Source organism: Cetorhinus maximus, chromosome 16, assembly GCF_964194155.1.
Source record: "Cetorhinus maximus chromosome 16, sCetMax3.hap1.1, whole genome shotgun sequence".
NCBI lineage: Eukaryota > Metazoa > Chordata > Chondrichthyes > Lamniformes > Cetorhinidae > Cetorhinus > Cetorhinus maximus.
The window spans coordinates 69659279-69686914 of NC_135894.1; the positions used below are offsets into that span (position 1 = coordinate 69659279).

General features: G+C 43.3%; 1 protein-coding gene across 1 annotated transcript in view; it reads left to right on the forward strand.

Moving 5' to 3' along the window:
• Positions 1 to 27636, forward strand: part of LOC144691963 (immunoglobulin-like domain-containing receptor 2) — a 142107-nt gene that overhangs the window by 40715 nt on the left and 73756 nt on the right. Inside the window, exon 2 of the mRNA XM_078560539.1 lies at positions 26880 to 27218. Within this exon, the coding sequence (XP_078416665.1) occupies positions 26880 to 27218 (339 nt within the window). The remainder of the gene's footprint in view (positions 1 to 26879; positions 27219 to 27636) is intronic.

Genomic DNA, 27636 nt, shown 5'->3' on the forward strand with positions numbered 1-27636 from the left:
AACAGTGTTCACACATCCACCCTTGTGGAACATGCGTCCACCATTTGTCAGTCCAAGTAAGCATCTCTAATCCCTACTCTGTTTTGTAACCAGCTTTTTATTCATTCTGCTACTCGTCCCCTGATTCAACACATTGTGGCCTTAGTTACGCACCTACTATGTGATATCATCAAAGTCATTTTGAAAATACAAATATATTATGTATACTGAATTACCCTTATCTACTTTTCTGTTATTCCTTCAAAGAATTAAAATGAGGTTGGTTAAGCATGAGCTTTGTTTTTAGAATCCATGCAGACTACTCTTTGTTATATATTTGGTTCCTTCATGTTTTTTCTATTATAGGTACTGGACCTGTATCCGGGAAGCTCAGGACCAGACGCATACCGGATATGGGGATTTTCCAAATTTTTCTGAGTTGGGGGGAATAGGATAACTTAAGCTGGACCCAGCCGGGATGGGGAAAGGAAGGAAGGGATGAGGGATAGATCAGGCCTGCTTCCACTGTTGATCCCAGACCCAAAGTGCAGGGGATCAGCAAGCAGTGACCCGGATATGATGGACAGCAATGGCTGATGGGGATTGTAATTTCCAGCACAGGACCCGGCTTTCGGGTCCTTCCACATTTTGGGATGCCGGATAAGGGGTCCAGTACCTGTACATCTGTAACTAAGAATTCCATTATCTTTCCTACCACCAATATTAAGGCTCCTTTGGATTGAAGGAATTAAGAGCTGCATGTTTCACCATGTTTAGTCAGGATGCTCATGGTTCAACAAATGTTCTGTAAAGACTCCCTCGGTAGCCAAGCAAGCATATCCAGTGAGTATCTGAGGTGGAAATAGCTGATTTCACCCAAGGTGATAATAAGGATGATAACATTAGTTTTGACCTTCTCTGGGTCATGGAGAGAATGTTAGTTAGGGTTCCTACTACCAGTTACAATCCATTGTCCCCGCTAGTAATGCGTCTTTGTAGACAGCATTTTGTGACATTTTCTATATTAAAGGCGCTGTACAAATTGTTATTATTTGCTGGCTAAATTGCAATTAATGGGGAACATGCAAATATACACAGAATTTACTTGATTTGCACATGACTAATTTTGCACCATTGAAGCAGGTATTAAAGCATCAGAGACAACCAATAGAGTTCAAGGCATTCACAGAGGAAGGAATAACTGGTGGATTGATAAAAAGGAATATATCAGTAAACACAGCAAAAGTGTAGTATCAAGTCTTCCTTTGCTAAACATTTTTGAGGAGGAGAGCAAGAACAATAAAAGTAAGAACAATGAAAGGAGTGTGACCTCCTCATTCAACCTCCTCCACTGAATTATCTCAGCTATGACCACCACTTCCTAAAAGAGATAAAAGCTGATGTTACATGTCAGAATAAAGTTCGACACTGCCATGAAACAATAACTGTCGTAAGTACATCGCCCATGGTGTTGCTCACAATGAGTCATCTTACCTTATGACTTTGTCTGTGACTCATTGTGATTTGTTTTGCATTTGCTGTTTTGTTTTTCTCTTCCAGCTGTTGCATTTTCTTTTTGTAATAATATGCAATGAGTATTCTTTTTTAGAATTTTGCTGTTTAAAATTAATGTAACATAGCTGAATAAATTAGTTTGGCAGAAGCCTGCTGCCTTTTTAAAAATACTGTATGTTCTGATTCATCTAAATTTCTTAGAGCAATGAACTAAGCTGTTGAATCCTTTTATATTTTATAATGCAGTTCAAGGCTCAAAGGAATTCCATAGGATAAAGCCCTGTCTCATCTTTGTGCTATCGACCTCTATAATTTAAAAAACACTTTACAAGGTTTTTTCTTTAAATAGCTCTCACATCTGATTAGGGGCACCATAATTGAAGCTAACTCTTGGACGCTCCACTGAGAGCAATGAACAATGGGAGAATTCAGAAGCTGAGGTTAAACCAATAAACATTGCAATTCAATGTAATTGGCCCCAAAAACTCTGCATAGATGCTAGCTTAACTGTGGGACCAAAAGTGCATGTTTCTTTTTATTTTGAAATTGGGTCTTGCACTGATTTCAGCAGTCACTGTAATGTAGTCACCACAATTGAGACCTGAAAATGTTGTTTACCATCTCAAGTAGTGCATGCTCATTTCATAGCTGGACAGGAATGTAAATTCGCATTTCAGATGTCTTGGTTAATTAAATCCAGAAGGGAATGAATTTGAATGGTATTGTTCCACACTAATTTGCACATTTCTCTTCCCCAAACCTATTTATTGGAAATAGGATTGGTTTTCTATCATAGTATTTACTATTTACTTCTTCATTGGAATTACATTAACTTAGCCACCAGGAAGTGATTGAATTGAAAAACACAGCATACAGCCCAAGGAAACAGTCACAGTTGAGGTGGGTTTTGTATTAGAAATGCTTGAAAAATATTCTGGGGACAGTGGTAGTTGAGGTTGCATTTTGGGACTAAATAATGCATACACTTTTATTGCAAATTACGAGAAAGTAAAAGAGGTTGAATGCAATCAAATTTGACATTGTCCTAATTCAACTTGCCATCTGTTAACATTGCACATGCATGATACCCCTGGGTACTGTGTTCTTGCAATGATATCCTGTCCTTTCAATATCAGTATTGCAGCAGGTTCTAATCAGCTCCAATGATGTCAGCTTTCCCAAGCCATCACTCTGTGAATGAAGCCAGTTGTGCACTTGGTGATTCAGGTCCAGTTTCACGCATTTCAATTCACCTTTGTTCCTTGGTGGTAGCTGTTCTATTCAATTGTGGTTAAACTTAATATAATTCTAGTTAAGGGATAATTAAGAGAGCAGGGAAGTTCTAACATAAATGAGGGCTGTTTCCATAATGTTAGTTTGAGGAAGAGCAACTTCTTTTAAAGACTTGTATAGCCAGCATAATTCTGGATGAATAATTGTACCCTTATTCTATGGAAAATATATTTATAATACTTTTTTAATGAAAATTTTAGTACATTTTAAATGTTCCAATATTGTCTTCCAATCTCTCTTCTAAAAACCCCAAGGAAATCCAACCCTGGTTATAAATCATATCTTCAGTGAAGATCTGCATCAACCTTGGAGCAAAAATCTAAAATACATTTAAACTGTTTCTCTGGGCGTTTGCAGATCTTTCACTGCAGTTGACAATTGGGAGAATCCCATGGAGATTCATTCCCACTGCATCAAGCATGGGGTCTGGGTCTACAATTATGAGTAGCCCTCTTAATTCTTATAAGTAGCTGTTCTTGATGTGTGCACCTAGACAGTAACAGAAGTTCCAGTTAGCCTACTTTTTTGCCTGAAGGCTAATGAACTTATTCTACATTCCTGCATGCCCTATTTCTGCACTACTGTTAATCTATTTATTTTCTGATTTTTCTAGTTCAGCATCACTACAGATTGTGAACTTCCCCATAGAGATATATAACAGACTCTAGAATAAGAAGGTGATGCTTGACCACCTGAATCACCAAGTGCACCACTGGCTTCATTCACAGAGTGATGGCTTGGGAAAGCTGACATCATTAGAGCTGATTAGAATCTGCTGCAATACTGATATTAAAAGGACAGGATATCATTGCAAGAACACAGTACCCAGAGGCATTATACATGTGCAATGTTAACAGATGGCAAGCTAAACTAACATATCTGTGATCTAAAACAAAATAAAAACAGAATTACCTGGAAAAACTCAGCAAGTCTGGCAGCATCGGCGGAGAAGAAATCAGTCAACGTTTCGAGCCCTCATGGCCCTTCAGCAGAACTGAAGCACCATGAGGGCTCGAAACGTTTGACTGATTTCTTCTCCGCCGATGCTGCCAGACTTGCTGAGTTTTTCCAGGTAATTCTGTTTTTATTTTGTTTTGGATTTCCAGCATCCGCAGTAGCTTTTAGCTTTTTGTTTTTATATCTGTGATCTAGCCTATTACTATTTGACTGTGACTGTACTGCACACCTTTTAAAAATTCACGTGGAAATAGTTACTTCCTTACATGTTAACCATCCAGACTAGTACTTGAGCATAAGGGCATTGTACTCGGGTATCCTTTCCACTGATTTGCATGATGATAATGTAATAAATGGAGCAATGTATAACATTTGATATTTGAAATCAGAAACAGAACTTAACTAATAACATTCAAATTGTGGTATATGTTAACAACATTTTTATTTCAGCAATCATTGTTTTTAAAATAGAGCTGAATATAATTGTGGTCAAACTAAATTGGGTAATATCTGCCAGGGCACCAATTGTTGGGCTTAAAGTTTTCTTAAAAAATACACATCTCTAAGCTTCTTTTGAAATGGACTTGTATATGGAAGAATATGGAAATAGGAATTTTGGAAATGTAGGCCAGTAGGAAGCAAACAGCCAAGTTGTTGGGAGGGTGTTGGTTACAGAACAGTGTCTCTTAAAGAAGTCTTTGTAGTCTTCAGTAGGTTATCTGTAAGTCTTTATTAACAAGTAGAACTATTTACACATGCACAATAAAGGGTACAGGCTAGGAGCTACCTCTATGCTTGGATCTTAACACATCTCTGTTCAATGCTACATTGATCCTTGGGTCTGGGTCATGTGCCTTCTTACATCACTGTATGGGCGGTATTGTACTTAGTCCCACTTTAACCTGGAATGTGCCAGACCCTTATACTATACAAGTGACAGTAAGATTAAACCTAATTATTGAAAATTATTGAACACTTAAGGAAATAAGAACTTTTTCCATAGCATATTCAACTCTTAACTGCACACTTTCTACAGCCTTTAACCTTTAAACACTGATCAGGAGTGTACTCTTAAGAATGTAGTATAGTCAGAAGAAATGATATGGTGTTGATTCCACCCTTTGGCCAGTAATTTGGCCTGTTTTCCCTGGCTCTCTATATTCTACTCCTTGCAGTCTGAGATATTTAACACCAATATCTCTTCTAAATGAAGTTTTAAGTGAAATTTTCACTTTGTCCTTTATCAGTGTGCCATTCCTCTCCACCTGCATGATTAATGGCAGTGGAGAAATTGTTTTATCGAGGGGTAGCTAATACCAAATACCAGCACTTAAAAAATAATATAGATGCTAAACATATCACCAGTTGGAATATCATGCTAAATATTCTTTGTGTGCACTATAAAATCATGTAGCTACTGAAAATATATAAAATTAACTCTCAGCATTAAAGACACTTTTTGTTATCCTCCAGGCCAGAATTGCTTGATGACTGTGACCCTTTAAGCTTAGAAGTTTTAAAAGGAATTTTCAAAACAGAGAGGATGAAACTCGTCAAGCAACCTCTCTGAGTCACTTGAAACCGTTCCTATTCGTATTTCTTAGCACTTTACAAAGAACTGTTTTGCGTGCAATCTTCTGTAAAATTGCATGCATTTAAAAGTTAAAAATTGTGCCCTGCCAGACATAAGACAGGCTCTTAGCTAAAGGGTAAAACGTTACGAAGATAATGATGGAGGAGGAATACTGCTAAGCCCCTCTTGAATCGGAATTGTGATTCAATCAGGTTTCCTATAGATTACAAATTAAAAAAACACTAAATTGTAGTATGCTTCACTGCATTTAGCTATTAATTCTTTGACTAAATCTAACTGAAACAACCAATTCTCTTTCACCATTTCTCTCTATCAGATCTCTGCAGGCTGCTTACTGTAGGTGATTGAAGTCTGGGCCGCAGACATGTCCATGATTTTTGTATATTTTTGAGATCAGATGCAGGGGTTCTGCTCTAAGTGGGTAACCTTGATAAGAGCAAGGCCTTTTATAAAAAAAAAAAATTCTTTAAATTTAGTCTGTCATGGACTTTGAACATAATTTAAAAATTCAGACAATCTTGCACTGAATGGAATAATGCATTTAGCTGGTGAGTCAATCCTATCTTTCACTCTCATAGAAGACTTCCTTGAGCGGCTATGTTAATTAGGTTAGACTCTGTTTTCCTTCGTGCAAATTTGGGACAATTCTGCCCTAAGTGTAGTAGTGGGCAGGAAAAAGGACATTTTACACTGGCCACAATGGCAGCTTTTCATGCCATATCGTCCTAATCCTACCTCATTAATCATGCATTCCTGGGAAACATGCCAGGTCACTGGTCGGGAGTCCTCTCATTCACCCGCCCCAGCACCACATCAGGCCTTCAGTAAACCGGGTGCCATATTTAAAGGCAGCCCTTGCAAAGACCTAGCACTCTTCAAGGGATAGGAAGCTGATGGCTGCCAAAGGGCAGAAATGTGCTGCCCCAGATTTAGCGATGCCTCCCTCGAGCATCTACTGGGTGCAGTGAAGGCCCCGCCGTGAAGTCCTCTACACCGATTCTGGATGAAGGCCAGCAAGGAAGGTCACCAATGCAGCATAGGAGGTGGTGGCAGCGGTGGTCAGCGCCAATGTCCCACAAAAGAGGACAGCCACCCACTGCCGAATGAGGATGAATGGTCTCCTCCGTTTCGCCAGGCTAAGTCACTCTTCTTATCACTCTCAACTCACACACTCACAAAGCCATCACACATCCACAAGCAACTCACACCTCAAGGGACAACACCACTAACTCTCTCACACACCCTCACATCTCCATCAGGCTCACATCCTCTCGAGCTCACGCCCTCAGCTGCCCATGGCTCCGCTCACCACACAAACATTCAACGCAACGCCATGTGTCCTGCTCACACTCTCTCCACCTGTTTTCATGTAGGAGAAGCAGACTCACGGCAGTAGGGGGATGTCACAGACCGGGGGGGTGGAGTGGACCGCATTACGCCCCTCGCTCACTTTGAGGACTGTGCCATTGCGCTGACTGGTGAGGACGTGGACCAAACCTGCGGTGACGGTGAGGCCGGCACTGTACACCCACATAAGGATCCTGCACCATATAATCCCTCTCTTAACGCAATTGTGAGTGCTCTCTCTCCTGCTTTTGACTCTGTTGCCATGCACTAATTATCTCTGGTTCACAGGGAGCTCTGCCAAGCAACCAAAACCCTCATCCAGCCACTCAGCTCCTCAGCTCCATTAAGGTCCTCACCTCCAGCCAACAGGACACCTCCTCCATTGAAGAGCTGGAAATAAGCAGCCTGGAAGATCCGTCACAGCGCTTACCCACACTCTCCACCAGCACAGAGACACACCTCGGTGGGACCTAGATCTAGAGCAGGCTCGGGCTCACAATCTAGTGGTCATTATACGGGCATGTGTCTGCAGCAGGAAGAGACAGGTTCAGCCAAGCTCCCCGGCACTTGGAGGACTGCTGAGGAAGAGGCATCTGTGAGGTCCGAGTCCGATGACGAGCCTCCAGATTCAGCCTTCCAACTCATCGTGGAGAGTCAGCAGAAGGCGGGTGAACATCATGCAGAGCTATTGGAAGCCCTCAACAGAGTGGCACATGAGTCAGAGGAGTGTGTTCGCTTGCTCTCTGATGAAGTGGTGCCCACATGTGTGCGCATTGAGGTCTCCATGGGAAGGATGGCAGACACCTGGTCCAGCAGAACATGGGGTTGCGAGCAGACCTGCACTCCATCACGGTAGCTATGGGTAACGCAACCCGTAGTGATAACACAAGAGGGAAATGGGGCACCTTGACATTCCCCCAGGTGCTCCTTCCCCTCAAGGAGCCAGGCCGGGGCCCTCTGTCACCCGAAGAGAGGAGAAGCAGCAGCTAGACACCCCTGGGCCATCCAATAAGGAATCTCAGAGGCTGTCCTCTCCCTCCGAGCCCCCTTTACCTGTGACCCTCCTCAACCTCATCTTCTGTCACCTCAGAGGGAGCAGCTGGGCCCACAGGAGGACAGCCAAAGCAAGCTGGGGACCTCAAAGCCTCGGCTCTCCAGAGTACACATGCCAAAGTCATTAGAGGCAACCATACCAACAATTGCACAGGCTGTCTCCACCCCTGCTGTGGATGTCAGGGTAGCACCTAGAAAGTGTTAGGTCTAGAAAAGTTCAGAATTTCTGATCACAAGTGGTTGTATGGGTAAACACATTTTGTCACTTTATAACATGAAAATATATTCGTGTGTGTGTCAGGGGCTTTTGGAGCATCATGCAAGCACTCTCCCATGCACGCGGATCCTTCCACCATCACACTCATCTCAATGTCCTGAGCATTTTCAGTGCTGCCTGTTGGGGTTACTCTTTCAGTTGTCCATCTGAGCGGACCTGCATCTCCACCCACCCAATAATCACAGTCCCATGCGGCACCTGTTCCCATCCAACACGAGGCTTCTTTTACTTTTGATTTTATAAGCATGGTACTGGTAAAGTTTGTTTGCAGCTATCCTGTCCTTTCCCCATCACTGTCGACCCCGTGGCATCACATCCACCTCCTCACTGTCACCTATCAACCAGAAACCTTTTGTTTCCAGGATATCCAGGTGAATGTTCATGTTCCCTACCTTCTCAAGAATTCCACCTCCATCTACATTGACACCACCGACCTCCTCCTTCCCAACCCCAGTGTCCGTGTCTGCCTCCGAGTCCCCACCAACCACCCTCGCCATCCCAACTACTCCTGCTGTCGCTCCCTCACCCTCTCACCCTTCCAGCTCACTCTGCCCTCTCTCATTCTCACCATTCCCTCCTACCATGCCCACCCTCATCTCGCTCCCCAGGAGGCAGTCATCGGCTCCACAGATGCCTTCCTTGCATGTTCACCTGGATATCCCCCTCCCCCTACTCCTTCCTTGCTCCAGACTCCTTCATCTCTCCCCACCCCCCTCCCGGACTCTTTCCTTCCCATGAGAACTCTTTTGACCCCCTGGACTCCTTCCCTTGTGCGAACTCCTTTCTTTCCCCACCCCAGGTATCCGTCTCGGCACGAACTCCTTCTTCCCCTTGGACTCATTCCCCCCCACTCCTTACACCTTCCTCCCCCCTTATAGCTACCTCCCTAGTCGCTGCGTTCTCTCCGTTACACCCTATTTCCTCTGTACTCCATCCCCCCAGCCTCATCCCCCAACACCATCATTCGCCCCTGAACCTCACCCCCCTCCCCACCCCGACACCATCGTTCCACCCCTCCTAACCTCAGACTCCCCACCCCCACCCCCATCCCCCCCAATACACCTTCATCTCCCACTCAAACCTACACTTTCCTCTCCACCACCTCAGCGACCATCCGTTGCAGACCATGGCCAAGACATTGATGTCCCGAAGCAGACCCTCAACAGTGACCATCCACTTTGTGTGGGCTGCTTTGCGGCAGAGCCATGTTCATCAGAATCCAACCAACATACGATGGATGTTCCTCCAGGGTCCCGCTGCTGTCAGGCTCAAGCATCTTCTGCTCCTCAGATGCCCGCAATGGGAGCAAGGCCCTGACGCTAAGTCCCGACTTCTGCACATCACACTTGTCAAGACGTGTTCTGCAGTGGCATGTTTTCATGCCGATGTGGGTGATAAATTTGACGTGGGGGGATGATTCCAGTAAGCAGGGCTTATAATGATACGCAGATGTATTAAAGCGAAGTTTCCGATGTGCGGCCATGGGAATCACAGCCCGCCCCCACCATTGACGGGCGGAGCAGATGATTGCAAACTGGTTTCACGACAGCGTGAAACTGATTTTTGGCCTTCCCGCCACATTGTCCGCTCATGCCCACCATGACGCCCGACTACAATGGGCACGGAAAACCCTTAGACTCAACCAGACTGGTTGCAACCGTCGTGCTGTATTTGACCCTGAGTTGAGATCCATCCCGTAACCTTTGCAGTCATGAAGACTGCTCACTTCTACCTCATCACATTGCCAGTCTGCTTTAGTCACTCTGCTGCTGAAACCTTCATATATGCCTCTTTCACCTCTGGACTTGACTACTCCAATGTTGTTCTTGTTGATTTTTCTTCCTTACTCCCTCCACACTCTGCAACATGTGCCCAACCCTGACTGTAACTAACTGGCAGAAAAATTAGAAAATCAATCCGAAAGAATAGCAGTGGGAAATCTGTAATTATGAGATGCATTAAGTACAAAGTAACAATATTCCCTACAAGGTGAAAAGGGAGTGCGTCAAAATAGTGTTCTGTGGATGAAGCAACTAAATATGAATTAAACCTTTAAAATATAAAAATGTTAGGATTATCAATACTCAAGATCATATGGAATATTGAAGTGCAGTACAACAACAACTTGTACTTATATAGCTCCTTTAATGTAATAAAATATCCAAATTGATTCACAGGGGCAGCATAAAACAAAATTTGACACCGAGCCACATACTTAGAGCAGATGACCAAAAGCTTAGTCAAGGAGGTAGGTTTTAAGGAGTCTCCTAAAGGAGGAAAGTAAGGCAGTCAGTTGAATAGGTTTAGACAGGAAATCCAAAACTTTAAGAGGCTAGGCAGGTGAAACCATATCCACAAATGGGGGAGAAATTAAAATTGAGGATGCTCAACAGCCCAGAGTTAAAGCTGTGCAGATATCTGAGGGTTGTGGGATTGCAGGAGATTAGAGATAGGGAGGGGTGAGACCAATAGAGGGATTTTAAAATAAGGATGAGAGTTTTAAAATCAAAGCATTGTTTAACTGTGAGCTAATGTAGGCCAGTGAGCAGAGAAGTGATGGTGTAAAGGAGTTGGTGCGAGTTAGGACATGAGCTTTGGATGATCTCAAGTTTACAAAGGATGAAATGGCAGGGTGAGGGCGTGCACGGCGGTGTTAGAATAGTCAAGTCTGAGCTAACAAAGATGAGAGAGGAGATATGAGGCCAAGGTTGGACAATGTTACCGCAGTGGAAATAGGCGGTCTTAGTGATGGTGTGGATATGTGGTTTAAAGCTTATCTTGGGGTCAAATATGACACTAAGATTGCAAACATCCTGGTTCAACCTCAACAGTTGCCGGAGAGAGGGATGGCTAGAGAGCAGAGTTTGTGGCGGAGGAGTAGAGAGATAATGGCAGAAATTTTACCACCAAGAGTGAAGTCCTGCTGCTGGGACCAGATGTGGGTCCTGAGCCCACGCGGGTGGAGGGCAGGACCCCAGGAGCAATATTGCTGGTGGGGACTCACCACCGCCCAATTGAGGGCAGTGACCTGCCTCTTGGAACTGCTGGCTTCCAATAGAGGTGGCTGCTGCTGAGGTTGCAGGGAGAAGGAGAGGACCCTCCATGCTGAGGTGCCTGCAAAAGGTGGGTAAGAATTCTTTTCAATGTACCAGGGCTAGGCAGGCAGGCTGCAGCAAATAGAGTGGTGAACTCTGCAGCAGCTGTATTAGTGCCACTGGGTGTGCCCCCTGTAGGCCATGAGGTGCCCAGAAAGAAAGGCCCACCCTCTGGGAATCCACTGGGAGACCGCCCTATTTACCTGATAGACTCCCCATGTGGTGTGGGCCTGTCTCAACAGCGGTAAAATTTCAGCAGGAGTTGGAAGTGCCCAATGATGGGCTATTTAATTAAATTAATTGGCCATCCACCAACATGGGGTGGCCAACCCAGCTGCTACCATTCCCGTTTCTGGGAATTTCCCTTGGTACCAGGAAGACTTTAGGCTTCCCTTCTGACATTCTCCACCACCATTTTACCAGCCTTTCTGCCTCCCGGCCCATCTCCAGAAGGGTGGAAAATCCTGGCCCAATGGTTTCTATCTTCCTAGCATTTGATTTGAGGAAATATCTACTTATCCAGTAACACCGGATTAGCAGACAGATAATTTAGCAACAGTGGAGCGGTCAGGAAAAGGTAGTGCTGAGATAGAGCTGGGTGTCATCAGTGTACATGTTAAAAACTGATATTTGTGTTGTTGGATGATGTTGCCAAGGGCAGCATGTAGATTAAAAAATATGAGAGGAACAAGGATGGATCATTGGGGGACACCAGCGATAACTGCAGGAGCAGGAAGAGAAACAATTGCAGGTGATTCTCTGACTACCATCAGGTAAGAATGAAATCAGGTGAGTGCAGTCCCACATAGCTGAATGACAGTGGAGAGGTATTGGAGGAGGATGGTGTGGGCAACCACGTCAAAAGCTGCAGACAGGTCGAAGAAGCTTACCTTTGTCAGTCAGGTCATTTGTAACAGGGGTAGAAACCTGATTGGAGGCATTCAAACATGGAGCTCTGGGAAAGATAAATAGGGATTTGTTATTGTGTAGTAGGGAGATGATGAAAAAGATTAGTATGTGATTTTATAAGCGGATAAAAAACAATAATAGTTTAACGATGGTAGGATCACTCAGAATGAAGGAGTGAGTCCAATTGTGGAGGAAGATGGTATGGCAGGTATCAAATAAATATTTTGCTTTTTTTACAAATGATAGTGGAAGTGAGAACACAATTATTGTAGAGGAGGATATGGAATGATTGATAAAAAAATAACTATAGAAAAATAATTAGTTCTGAAAAAAATAGTCAAACTCCAGCAAGCTAACCCATTAAAACCAAAGCTGTTGAAAGAAATCAGAAACCCTTAACATCACCAACTCTGCCCTTGCCTCAGCTCATTTACTGCTGAAACCCTCACCCATGTCTTTTTACCTCTAGATTTGCCTATTCCAATGCGCTCCCAGCTGGCCTCCCATCTTCCACCCTCTATAAACTTGAGGCCATCCAAAAGCTCTGCTGCTTGTGTTCTAACTTGCCCCAAATCCTGTTCACCCAACGTGCGTGCTCAATGGCTACCATTGGCTCCCGGTTAAGCCACGCCTCATTTTTAAATTCACGTCCTTGTTTTCAAATCCCTCCATGGCCTTACCTCTCCCTATCTCTATTAACTCCTGAATTTAAGATTTTATAAATCTTAGTGTAGACTATAAGAGCAAAGAGGAATCTATTAATGATGGTTGGGCCACAGTTAATGTAATGTAAGTTTCATCCCACTACAGAAAGCACATAAATGCCATGGAGAGAATGCAATATAGAATCAACAGAATGATGCCAAAATAGTGAACTTGTAGGCATGAGGAGTGATTTGTATTTCTATTGGAACAGAGAGGCTGAGAGGAGATTGAAAGGAAAAGGCTATTTGCTCTGTGTGGGATATCTGATAGAGGGTTATCAATTTAAGATGATAACTAGGAGAGTGAGGAGAGAGATTAGGAGAAATTCCTTCAGAGAAAGGGTAACTATTGGAGCAAGGAGTGTTTTGTCACATAGAATGGTTGAGGCAGAGTGAGCCAGAGAATAAATAGTTGAAACAGTTAGAAGATGTAAGGCTATGGGGTGAGGATGGAGCAGTGGGGTTAGTTTTGAGCTACTCTAGTAAAGAGCAACACAAATGGCTTCTTTCTGTTCTGCGAATATTTGTGGTTCTTCCAAGTAGTGCAGAAGGGATTGCTTTTTTGAGGTCATTGTTGGGACAAGGAGGGAATGTTATTCTGCAGCAATCTATGCTATACATGAGCGAGGAGTATTTGGTGCTGACGTTGCATTGCTGAACTGGGAGTGGTTCATTTCAGAACTAACATGCCTCCCCCTTGTATCACCAACAAAACAAAAAAAAGTGCAACGTTGCCATTATTGTTCTTTCTTATTTGGGTAAATTGAGCAAATACAGACTCCCAAAGTGGGTTGAAAACAAGTGTTAACTGACTCATCCTACAGGCGTGCAGCACTTGCTGAATTTACCCTATTGTACTAGTTTTCCCAGCAAGAGTTATATTGTAAATCTGTTCATAGTCAAAAGCATTGGCACTTTTGCTACAAATAATAAACATGAGATGTTCTTTTTTGGCCCAACTCACGTGCCATATTAGTTAGGTGACGGGGAAAAAAATTCTGTTACTAAGTTTGAATCCAGCATGATCATAATTGCATGGGAGTCTCATCTCTCTAATGGGTATAAGTGGGGGGCAGGGGGGGTTGTGGGGGTGAAATTCAGTGTTCCCTGAAAATGGGCATGGGTTTGTGACGTATAATTGACCTTTCTGATGCTAGAAGCATGCAACCTTCCCCTTGCCTGCTCATTACCATGATTGTATGTGCAGCCAGCGTTAAATGCACTGCCCACCTCAGCAGGGGCCCAAGTTTGTGCGAGGCAAGTATGACTAAAACCAACCTGCATCTCTTAAAGGGGGGAGTGCATTCTGGCTGTGACAGGTACTGGAAGTGGCTGGGGAAGTGTGTCTGAGCAGAAAAGACATTGAATAATGGTGCAACAAGGCAGAGAGTGTACTCCCAAGGTTCTCCAATGCAGTACAGGAGTGTAGGAGGTAGTCAGCAGAAGAGAGGGCCGCTATCCATACACACTAAAAGGGAACAGATAGCCGCTTTGGTCAATGCCAGCAGTCTAGCCCCGAAGACCTGAATGCAGTGCCACAAGAAGTTCGTGAGTGGTCAAGGTCGGTGTATGCATCTTCAAATTCCCTATCCTTACATCTGAATCACTAGCCTTAAATGCTGTTCAATTCAGCACCTTGCCTTTACTCACCTACCAATTGTCTCTATCAATCATGACCCATAGTTCACATTTATAGCTTCACCTCACGCTCGCACAGTTCACACTGGTGAAAGCCTCAGGCCCACATCTCACAACTTAACACACACTATCCACTTGTCAACCAAGCTAGGCACATCAGCCAAACAGGTTGCACTATGCTCACTGACACTCTTGCTGAACTGCAGGCAACAGCACCCTACCAGCGGAGGGCAGGCATGGCTGCATGTCCTCATCCTGATGGGAGACAGTGCTTGCTATCACTGGAGTAGCCATGACTGCTGAAGATGATGTTATGTTCATTTTATCCTCCTTATCATATCCCATCTCTGCCTAATACCACAATCTACTGATTTACAAGCTGCAGATGCTGTAGGTATGCACCTCTTACTTTTCCCCTGCCTCCCCTGACTACAGCCCTGCTCTTGTGCATTTCTCCTTTCAGATCTAGCCAGGCAATGGTGTAGGAGCAAGAGGTGATAAAGACGAAGAAGAAGCTGACTATGAAGAAACACAATTTCTCATTCCTTACAATCACCAGTAAACCACCAGCTCAGATATCGACACTCATGTACTTTAGAAGGTAGTATGGAGGCAGTATCTGCATGTGATAAGACATTAGGTATGAGCGACATACAGCCAGGGAAGGGGGAAAAGAGTGGTACAGGTATCAGCTCCTGGAAAGGTGAGCTTCTGTTGCTGAAGACTCTGATGAGGCATTTGAGGGGCAGCCTACAGAAAAACATTGAAGGATATGCATGCAAATGCATTGGCAGGCCTGCCAGAAAACCTATAGTTAATCGAGGAGCATGGAGATGTCGAGCAGAGCTTTGTGTCCTTTGTTAGGGTATAAATGGTGGCCAATTCCAGTAGCATACTTGAAGACCCAACCATGGTGCAATGCCTGATGGCCGATGACTCAGCTTCCATTGCAACACAAGCATAAGTCACACAACCTCTGAATACCACAGTGGAAGCTCAGACTGAGGCCAGGCAAGATCAACTTGTTACCATGCAAGTGCAGCTTGTTGCCACCAGACTGCTGCCATCATAGGTCCTCAGTTGCTCACTTTATACCTGGTGGCAAGATGCTGAAATGAGTACTTCAGGGCTCCTCTGTAGTAGTACAGTCAGCGAGAGTAGCTTAAGCATCCCAATGGTCTGCTCAATTACATTTAGTATGGCTCTTGTTATATGCATGCTGCTCACTTGTGCATGGGTTGCGCACTGAAGTCATGAAGCAGCTTAGATGCAGATGGTAGAGTAGACTGATACAGAATGGCTGCTGCCTGTTTACTGGGCATTGATCTGAATGATGTGCTGAGTATGGTCACACACCAGCTGGACATTGAGGGATGGAATCTCTTCCTTGACCTAACTTTCCTGTTCTGATTTTCTGCTTTCAGGCACCCAAAAATTGCTATCTGCATAAAATAGTAGCCTTAGTAGGAGGAGGGGGAAAGAAAGCAACAGTACAGCCCTGATAAAGAGGCCCGGTCACTTGATCTGACATTTGCAGGCACCAACTCAGATACTAGCATTGCACTAATTTAAAGGCGAGTGTAGAATTGGGCTCAGCATGTGGTGTCACTGGGCGCAACTGGGCTGCAGCCAGGGCAGGAAGTAATGGATGGTTCTTGTGCCAGGTCACTGGAGAGCAATGTTGCAGACAAGTTCAGCTACAGGGCACTCAAACGAGGACCTTGATGGAACATCAGACAGGAGAATGCTGATGTGCATGAACACCAAGATGCTGGGTGCATTGGCTGGTCAGCCAGTTAGCCTCCTGCCACTGTCAAAGAGCATGGAGGGGTTGGGCTCCAAGTTGGCAGAGGGCTTGCGCAAAGCTGACCCTCTCTGCAACCCCTGTTTCATCTGCTTGTTGTCTTGGAGTCCCAGAGGCACTTCCAATGCTGCCCACATAACAGGTGCAGCTTTAGTGCTGGGAGGTCATCTAATCCTCCACCACCTATACAGCAACTCTTCCTGACAAATCCAGGAAATCCAGGAACAGAGGCAGAAACTCTCAACTCATTTAACAGATGGATATGTTCTGTAACCTCCAGGACTATGGAACAAGGGCTGGAAAATGGGATTAGGCTGGGTAGCCCGTTTGTCGGCTGGTGCAAACAAGATGGACAAAGTGGCTTCCTCCTGTGCCGTAAATTTTTCTACATCCTCTAAATTTTCTAAACATCTGGAAGGGAGGAATGTGCAGGGATGTGGGGGGAGGGCAAAAGAGTGCCAGCACGTGAGTTGCCACTTAGGAGAGCCAGTATGATTATGACAGGCCACATGGCCTTATGCACTGTAATGATTCTAACTCACCACAACACCTCTGAAAACGCTCCACAGTACTTCCAAACACTTCCAATGTCTTCAAAATTACCTTGCCTACCAATGATGATCTCCTCCTGTATCCCTTCAAAATTTTTTGTCTGCAAGCATTCTTCCTGATTGGTTAGGCTGCAATGATATTGTGGGCAATATATGTCCAGCCTTCATGGTGCTAGCTTGCTGCATCAATGTGCAGGCCACATTACTTCAGCTGTTTGTCCAGATGATCCAACTTAACTATTCTGAAGTATGCTTTCAGGCTAACATTTGCCTAGCATTTCTGAATTCTCAATGTCAGCTGAATCTATACTAGACTGTTTCAGGAAGGTCAAATACTCTTTTCTTGCTTATTTAATTTGTATTGTTTCACCTTGTACTTGAATAGACAGCTTAACTTGTGCCGTATGAATGCTCCACTATAGTAAAAACTGCATTTATTACATTCTAACTTCAGAGATTAATAACCAAAATGTGTCTAGTGTCATCAAGAGAGAAAGTCAAACCATATGAACTGAAATATCCTCCACTAGATCTACCAAGTAGCCAAATTCAAACTATAGTCAAGCTGGTGATATGGAATTTATTCCACTCACCAGTTAAACCCACTAGAGTCTAGAAATGGTTGTTGATAAAATTAGAGGACAAACATTTAACACAATCGTATGGCATGCCTTGGTCTACAATTTTAATGGAAACATTTAACCAGTTTATTGTAAATGAATGAACAACTCTGTTAAAATAGTAATACATTGGTGGTGATTTAATCATTCCGCTGGGTGAGAATGAGGCAGTAGCGACCGATTATCATGGTGCTATAATTACTGCTGCTTTCTTGCTGTGCTCCATTTTCCTCCATGGTGGATGTGGTATATTTGGATTTTCAAAAGGCATTTGATAAGGTGCCAGACAAAAGATTTTTGCACAAGCTAAGGCAGTGCTTCCCAAACTGTGGGTCGCGACCCTCAGAGGGGTCGCGAGATGAAATTTTGGGGTCAAAGGCAGCAATGGCTCTGACCAAGTGTTGACAGCTGTGAGGCCCCTTTAAGCCTTTGTCTTTTTTTACTGGTGGGTGTGGCCTAACAGACTGATCTTTGAGGGCTGATTCCTGTTCCAAAAAGCCAGTGAAAAGATAGATGCTTTTTATTTTAAAACCCTGAAGATATTAAGAAGGTAAATGATATGTTTGCCTTTATTACAAGGGGGTTGGAGTAAAAGAGTAAGGAAATATTGTTGCAATTATACAGGACTTTGGTAAGACAATACCTGGAGTACTGAGTACAGTTTTGGCCTTTGTACCTAAGGAAGGATATACTTGTCTTAGAAAGAGTGAAGGTTCACGAGATTGACATACATGGGTACGTAGCACTGAGCAGCCTAAACAGCAGTTTTTAAAAAGACCACAGCAAGAACCACAGGTCACTCAAAAAGTAAGTGCGTTTTTAAACATATTTGTGGGCAGAAGGAACTCAATTGCTTTGCCTGGCGCCACTAAAACCTTCTAGCCTGCTGGCACGTCTTCCTCTTGCCCCATGATTATCTCCTCATCCTCAAAAGGATAAAATTTTTAGCCCGCTTTCACCATTGATCTACCAGAATTCTCAATCCCTCTGCCTGTGAATACCTAGACAGGACACGTAGCTCAATGGGTTTAAGGAAATTACACTCAGCCCTCCAAATGGTTCAGGCATTTAAACTCTTCCTACCCACTATTAAAATCTACCACAATGAGCAATCTTCCATCAATTACCACCTTTGCTTAATGTAATTTTCAATTGCATATCTGACCATTTCATACTCTGTACTCGGTTTGCCCAGTTTGTCTTAATACTCATTGTTATGTTGCCACTGTTATCACATCAAGAGGCAAAGTATCAAGGGCAGAACCTTATTGCAGCAGTGGGTCTCCCAATGACAGGACCAGAAGCAAGTGGGGCCGTCACTCAGAGGCAGGACACTGGCCATGTGCAATCACACAGCGACCAGCCAATTAGCTATGCACAGTCAAGGGGCAATTGTGCAGCAGGGGCGCAAGGTGGTTGAAGGTGCTGGCACCATATTTAAATAGCACCTGGAGAGGCATCCACTCCCTGCAAGCCAGCAGCACCATTTTCATGTCTGTGAAGAGGATTTTGAACTTCTACCATACCCCCGCCCCCCCCTCCATCTGTTACACTTGGATCCTTGGAGCTGCAAGCCATCACCCTTCCTTTAACCTTCCCTCCAGGCAGGATTTTCCGGCCCTGACACCAGCGGGCATTGTTGTGGTAAAATTTGAAGGGCCGCAACGGTTGTCCAAATTTTACCGTCCCACCCATGACAATACCCACCGGTGGCGGGGCCAGAAAATCCTGGCCTCTATCATCTTTGACCCTTCTTCCATCACCTTAGCCCTGCCTTATGTGACCCTTGAGCCACAAACCATCACCCTTGAACAACTGCCAATCTAGAGCTGTGCCTACCCGCCACCCAATCACCATTAAACTGTCCTCCAGCACCCTGGACCTGCCCCCGCCAACTATCATCCTCTACACTTCCTCTACATGCTTGACATGCCCTCAATCACCCTTAATGTCCGCTCTATCATGCTTGAGCTCCCTTCGGCAGAGATTGACCTTCCTTCCCTATGTTGTCCAGCTCCGTCCCTCACGACCCTTGTTAGGGCCACCATGATCTGACCTCCCTCGCTTGGACAGCCCTGCCACGACCTCTGTGGACTGCCACCATCTGAGCTCAGTGCAACAGCTCAGCCTCCTCTCCTCTGGTACAACAAAGTTGCCCGTACAAGAAAAGCAATTACTACTTCAATTACACGAGGAAGACTGCCTTGTCTGCTGCACACCACCTTTATTCAGTTGTGAATCTGAAAGCACCTGTTTCTCATTTGCTGCCAACTTAATCGCAAAGATACAATTTAACCTGGTGAGTATGTGTTTTAATGAATACGATGGCATGCTGCTACATTAACCATAGGGCAGAATTTCACCCTTCTCAGGCAGGATCAGCGGGGTCGGGCAGGGGCAGTCGGGAAGATGGCCGCCGCCTGCGATCAGAATGCGATTTCACGCTGGCGGGGCGAGCGCGAACTTCGTGCATGCACGCGAGTGAGCGCTTGAAAATCTCCCTGAGGCACAGAGCTGCCTCAGGGAGATGAAGAGTTTAAAAAAGAATAATAAATAAAAATGTTATAAATCATGTCTCCTCATGTGACTCTGTCACATAAGCAGGTACATGTTGTTAATTAAATTTTAAATTTTTTAATTTTATTTTTATTTGCTTTAGGAAGCCGTGGATGAGGTTTCCTAATAAGTGCAAAGGCCCCTTGGCCTTTTCGCCTGCCTGCCACACATAAGGGTGGACGGGCAGCAAAAAGTTCTATTTAATTGATCCTTTAATGGCCTTAACAGGCCTTTTAATTGTTGACAGGTGCGCTGCTGATTCTGGCATGTGACTGCCGAATGAAATATCGCGCGACTATCGGATGCTCGCTTGATGTCAACGTGCGTCATTTTACACTCGAGCAGGTTGGGCGCGTGCCCGCTGGCTAAGTGAAAAATTCTGCACATAGGTTCTCACCCTTTACCATCAGGAACCTGAATCTACCTTTAATCTGCCACCAGCTTACTTCTGAACTATCATCCCGCTGTCAGGAAGCTGACATTTCGCCTCCCGCACAATTAACTTCCTGCCCACCTCGGTTCCTGCTCTCAGGAGCTTCACTGGATTCTGCCTCATATCTCAGCAAAATAAACACTGGCCTCAATTAAAGGACCAGAAAGAAACGGAGCTTCATTGTTTGAGCTAACAGACCGATCCCTCCCAGAAAACTGGCAACTGGGGGGAACTATGTTTTGTTTAATAAGAGGTAGAATGATTTTGAAAGATTTGGAAGTCATTTTGTCATTTATTACTGTGACCACACATTACAGTATTATATTGACCTCTTTATCAGTTTCAACTAGGAATTTCCAAAATGTTACTTACTAATATATTTTAACATGCTTTCACAATGGGCCAATTGTTATTCTGTGGCAATTGCAACAATCGTTTTCGTACTGATTGCCTTTTGCAACTTTTTAAATTTACACATCCTTTCATGCAGCAGTACAGATCAGCAAAAATGATCTCCAATACATTTGCTGAGCAGAATCATAGCCATGTGCAGAACCACAATGCCATTTTCATTATTCTTTTATAAACTAGGTAATTATAGTTTTGTCTTTTTGATTAACTTAATGCAGAGTTCCACAAAGGCTTAAAATTCCACGAGGTATGCCATTTGAGATTAAAATGACCCCCCATTTGTAACACAAAAAAGGTCATGAGCTTTGTTTCCAAGGATACCATTGTGGCATTTTAAAAAGTACGTGATGGGGGTAGTAGTGTTTTGTAATCCTGCCATGTCACCCAAAGTCTTGTAAATTCAAACTGAATAAAGGAATTGAGCTCTACAGTTAAAACAATTGATGGACCTATACCATTCAATATCTGAAAAAAATCTCAGTAAGATTATTTTGTTCCATTTGCTTACAACTTGCATTATAATGCCACGATGAACAAAACTGTAATAATGAAGTGCCATTCTTTTTTTATAAAAAAAGGTAAGCACAAAAATTGTTGCTTTTATGTAAGTTAACTAAGATTATGGGCTAATACAAATGAGTTAAAGGATTATTATGCTGTATAATGTTCTAACTGAAATGTTATAGATTGTAATTAAATGATCAAGACCATTAATCTCTTTTGGTTCAATTTGCAAACATGGGATGTTGAATAGTGACAGGGTTGGATTCACATTTATGCTGATGACACTCAGCTCTACTATTCCATTCTGACCATTACTATCCATTCCATGTCTATGTTTGTTTTGCCTATGGGCAGCTTTTTCCGTGATGATGTCAGGTGTGCATCCCAACGTCTCCCCGTGTCATTTAGATTTTCAGTTCGGCTGGCGCGCAGCTGACTCAGCTGCACGCCCGCCGACCTATTAAGGCCATTAAAAAAGTAATTGAAATGATTAATGGACCTGCCCATCCAACCTTAAGGTTGGCGGGCAGGTGAAGAGCCCAGGCGGCCTTCCGAAAAAGCATGAAACCTCATCCACAGGTGGGATGAGGTTTCATGAGGGATTTAAAATTTTTGGAATATTTTTGAATTAAAGTAATGGACATGTCCCAGCTCATGTGACAGTGTCACATGAGGGGACATGTCAGGAAAATTTTTTCTAACCTTTAAAAATTTTTTATAACTTCAACCAATCTTCCTGAGGTGGCACTTTGCCTCAGGGAGATCTGAGTGCGCGAAAGAGCGCACTCCCGGCTCAGGGAACCCACCCCCCTGCCCGCACAGATCTGAGCGGACGTCTGGTTAATTGGCCTGCTCACATTGGGGGCGCCGATCGGGAAACCACCCAGCCGCGCCCACTCCCGCACAACACCCCCCCACCCCCCCCTACCCCGCCCCGGACGGGAAAATACTGCCCTATGTGAAATTAAGTTATGGACGATTTGTACCTTACTCCTGTTGAATATTGGGGAAATCCCAATCTCTATACTCCTGGCTCTGACTCCATCCCTATCCTCAACTTCTCAGGTTGCTGCTCAGATAGTATGCAATCTTATTGGTCTTTTCCACCTAAAGTTGTACTTCAAACTTCATATCACATTTGTTACTAATGCCACATACTTCCATCTCTGCAATATTTTCTCAATTCCCCCTGTACCTCATTCACCTCTCCACTGAAACTCTCAACAACTCTATTGTTTGTTTCCTATTGTGATTGAGTGTTAACTAGTAATGAGCAAGATTTCAAACTGTTGGCTTATTGTTGAAAAAAGAATACTTTAACATTAGAGAAATATAACTTTAAAAAAAATCAGATCAGGGCATCACAGGCAAAATCCGACTTTGTCACAGTGACTTTCTAAGGTTTGAATTAAGGCATTTAATTGGCCAAAGCTACACCTAGTTGACCTGAAGAAATTCCTCTGAATTAGCTATAAATGAATCATAAACCAAATAATAAAAGAATTGGAGTACTTTTTGAATAGCTAAACAAATTGAAAGTTATTCCATATACAATAAGCTTGGATTGGAGCAAGTCCAGATTCTTGAGGCAGAATTTTCCCCTCGTTGGGGGGGTTGTGCAGGGGCGGACGGGAGTGGGCGCGAACCCGATTGGCGCCCCCGATCGGATCCGTGCCGCCAATTTGCCTGGGCAGGCCAATTAAGGCCCACCCAGCATGACGCACACCCTGTGTGGGCGGTGGGGAGGGGGGGGGATTCTGAGTTGGGGCCTGTGCTCTTTTGTGCGAGCAGGCGAAAGGCACAGAGGTGCCTCAGCGAGATTAGTAAGAAAGTTTTTAAAAGCTAAATAAAGGAAAAAAAATATTTCAAGGCATGTCCCCTCATTAATGATAACCTTTTTTAATTTATAAAAACATTATGAAATCTCGTCCTGCCTGTGGATGAGGTTCCATGAAAAATGTGAAGGCCGCCTGGGCTCTTCGCCTGCCCGCCAACCTTAAGGTTGGACAGGCAGCTCATTTAACGATTTTAACTAGTTTTTAACAGTCCTTAATAGGCCTTTTAGCAGGTCGGTGGGTGCGCAGCCGAGTTGGCTGTGCGCCCGCCAAACTGAAAATCTAAATGACACGCGGTGACACCGGGACGTAAGCCCGACGTCACCCCGCGTCATTTTATGCGTCAGTGAGTGGGCCCCGCCCCCGCTCGCTGACCTGAAAATTCTGCCCTTGATTTTATTTCCTATTTCTTCCTATTTGCTATTGAATTTCTGGCAAAGATGAGCAGTTGAAAACTGATATACAATTGTGTCATAACATTTTGCATCATAATACAGATGCCTATATTCGAGATTAATTTTGTTGAATTACATATATGCTGAAAAGGTACCCACAGTAAGCTGAAAAATGTAACATATCTGAGAATAATATCTTTTTTAAAGCAGTTTGGTGACATGTTTTCAGATCAGTTGGTCTGCCAGCAAACCTAAATAAAACGCTCCCAGTGTAGTAATAATTTTCAGCTATATCATAAAGTAGTACATGGAATATTCATCTGTAAACCAACTTAGAACAGAAAATCAATTCGTATTAAAATTCAGTGAGTCAAATTGTCTTCAAATTCAGAGCAGTTTAGTACGAAGTAGCCACTAATATGATTATGAACTTTTGTTTAAAAATGATAAAACATGTAATATTTGCAGAAGTGAATTTAGCAGTTTCATTTGTAAACCTTGAATTCAGATTCTCAGTCTTGTAGCTGTGTCTGAATTAGAATGAGTATTCTTAATGGTTCAGTTTTAATAGATACAATAACCTGGTGTGACTATAATGTCTCACTTGTGATCTGTACTGGCTATTAAAGTTTTTCACATATTCCCTCAAAACGATACAATGCCTGATAAAAATTAATAAGTTGCTTTAATTCACAGTGAGGTAAACATATGGAGTAACAGTTATGATCAGGTTCATTTTATTCAATTAGTATAACTTATCCATTCAATACAAAATACAAACAGTTGCCCACAACAATGCTGTTTTATAAGTTGCTCTACTAAAATGGAGATTGTGTAAAAATTGAATTACTATTGACAGCAGGATTTATTTGCTGGAATATTGTTTTTGTTCATGAGAGCTTCAAGTGAATGGCAAATAAAATATAGTAACAAGCCTGCTTCAGTAGTTAGAACTCTCCATTCATATTTGGGAGTTTAAGATCCATAATAAAAAGAAACTGGGGGACAGATTTTGCTCTCAGTGGTAAATGAAAGTACCAGCCATTCATTACAGCATTTTCTGTGTTAATTTTAGGTTTCCAGTATCTGCAGTATTTTGCTTTTATCTTATTCATTACACTCACACTTGCCCAACACTTCCTATGGGCAGGATTTTCCTGTCGGTGAGCAAGGTGCGGGGCCCGCACGCCAACGCGTAAAATGACGTGCGCCCCATTTAAATTTTCAGGTAGGCGGGGGCTCAGCAAAATCAGCTGTGCATCCGCCGACCTGTCAATGGTCAACTGAGGCTATTGACAGAGTCATTTAAGTCATTAATGGACCTGCCCGTCCAACCTTAAGGTTGGCGGGCAGGCCAGGAGCCCTGACGGGCATTAGAAAGAGCATGAAACCTCATCCACGTGCAGGATGAGGTTTCATGTAGGTTTTTAAAAATTTAATTAAAGTTTTTTAATAAGTTATGGACATGTCCCAACTCATGTGACAGTATCACATGAGGGGACATGTCAGGGATTTTTTTTTTGTCTTTAACAATTTGTACAGTAGAGTCGATCTCCCTGAGGCAGCACGTCGCCTTAGGGAGATGAGTGCACTCTTTCGTGTGCATGCGCGAAAGAGCGCACTCTTGGGTTTAGGGATTCCCCTCCGCCCGCACAGGGAACGCATAGCGCTTCTGTGTGGATGTCACGCTTAAGGCCCGCCCATGTAAAATGGCGGCGCGCCTCCACACGCCCGCACTTCAACTTCCCCCCCAACGGGGGGAATATCCTGCCCTATGTAATTGTGCACTGGAACCTACTGCGAATTAAAGAGTCGTTTCATTGCAATGCCTTCTACAGTGGATATGGGACCTGGGTGAACAGGGCAAGCAACTGTGTATCTCCTCAAACAATCAGATTGATGAATCATTAATGAGAGTGCAGAGTCTGAACCAGGAAGTGTCAATTAGAATATTTAGTTTAATGCCAAATCATGTACAGAAAGCAAAATAAGGAGAGGGAAATGTGGGATAAGAGATGGATAAAACAAAGAAAGATGTTTAAAAAATCATTTAAATTTCCAACAATAATTCAAATCTGAAGAAATGAGACTCCACATTTGTAAAAGTTAATTTTCAATGTCAGTGCGGTTGTTTGACAGTAATTAAGATTTATCATGCCATTGGAAAAGAAATACTTGCACTGGAATGGACAAGCCCTTCCTTTCTCTGGTATGTTTAATGGTTATCTATCATTAAGTTACAGCAACTTCACACCATTCTATGTATTTCAATACAAGTATAGTTTAGCTGTTGGAGAAACATGCCAACTCAGATGCAGCATCTGATTTCCATATTAACTGCACGTGCAAGGTTGCTGTCCAATTTACACTTTCATGATGGTGGGTGCTGTTAGCCGCCCCATTACTTCTACAGCAAAATTATCAATGTCTTGTGTGATGGATCTTCCTCTGACACAAGTTATAGGGAGAGAAAATTATCCAGTGTTTTATTTTGACAACCAATATTGCCTTCACCCACTGAAGAAACTCCAGGCTCTTTAAAATAGCGGCACCATTCAGTGTAACCCTACCCCAACAAAATGAAGAATGCTATTCTTACTGTAGTCTATGCTTATGAAACTGTTTTTCTTTACAAACCAATCATGTTAAGTTTTTGTGGAGGCAGAGGAACAGAAAGGAGGATCCATGAGACGGGAGGCTGTGATGGCAGTCAGGTTTTGTTAAAGTTAAAACTTTGAGTGCAATCAGCGGGATAAAGAGCCTGGAAATGCTGGTTAGAAGACAGCTTGTTTAATTCAAGACAACTCATTGTTGTGGGCAAGTTTTTATTTTGTATCGTGAGTAGTTAATTTATACTAATTGAATGAAATGAACCTGATCATAACTGTTGCTCCATATGTCTCCCTCGCTGTGAACTAAGGCAGCTTATTAACTTTTATCAGGCAGTGTATCACATTGAGAGAATATGTGAAAAACTTTAATAGCCAGTACAGGTCACAAGCAAGGTATTATAGTCACACTAGGTCATTGTACCCTCTGATTAGGATAATGTGAGTTGATGCACTTTAAAATTCACTCCTATCCTTTATGGGAATAACTGACATAACCGAACCCAAAAAGGTATCTACAGTAGACCTAAATTTATAACAGCAAGTAAGAGTTTTCCTGTGAATATTTGGGTATGATTATAAACCAATGCAGCATAAATCCTTTCATAGAGGATCATATATCATGGGAGGAATTTTGTTCAGAACAAGCCTGTAGTGGTATTTGTTACAACAGTTATCACTGTGGCAATGTAATGGGAATATGACAGCACATTGAAGTTGAATGAAATTTGGCCAAATTTGAATTTCAGTAGTAAACTGAAGTCTTTTTCATACTAAATCACTTTTCTTTATACCTACAGGTGTATCCCTTGGTGTTCAAGTGACCATTTCAGAATACAAAAAGATAGCTATGTTGTTCCAGCCTGTTGTTCTTCATTGTCAGTACTCCACCACGTCTGCGCAACAACCTGTGGTGCAGTGGCGCTTTAAGTCATACTGCAAGGACCGTACTAGAGATGCCTTCAGCATCCACAGCACAGCCGCACACGTCATCAGTCAGAAAGAACAAAATCCTACATGGGACCCATATCTAGACTGTGCAGATAACAGTCGCACTGTCCGAGTTGTGGCTTCCCGTCAGGGCTCTGCAGTCACTTTAGGAGAATACTACAAAGGACGGGAAATCACCATCATCAACAGTAAGGATTTTTGTTTCTAACACAATAAGTTCTATGAACAAGCTGGTAAATTAATTGGATGTTGCAGTCACTCAATCTTTTTTCTTGCGTAATTATTTGCATAAGATGTTTAAATAACAAGTTAACTTAATACACATTTGAACAATCATACATTATATTTTAAGTTGACAGTGGTGCAATTCCTAGCTTGCGTAAGCACGGGCCCCCATTTTACACAATTGATGCAATTCTGAACCACTTATGATAGTGATGAAACTGAGTTCAGTAGTGACTTTTTTTTGGGCACTATGGCTGCCATTTGGGATCTAAAATGGTGTCAGCAGTATTAATGCAGCTGATGCAAAGCACTCCAGATTCATTGTGTGCATGTAGTTAACATCTGCCAGAAGTCTACAGATCAGGCCGATCATGATTTCAA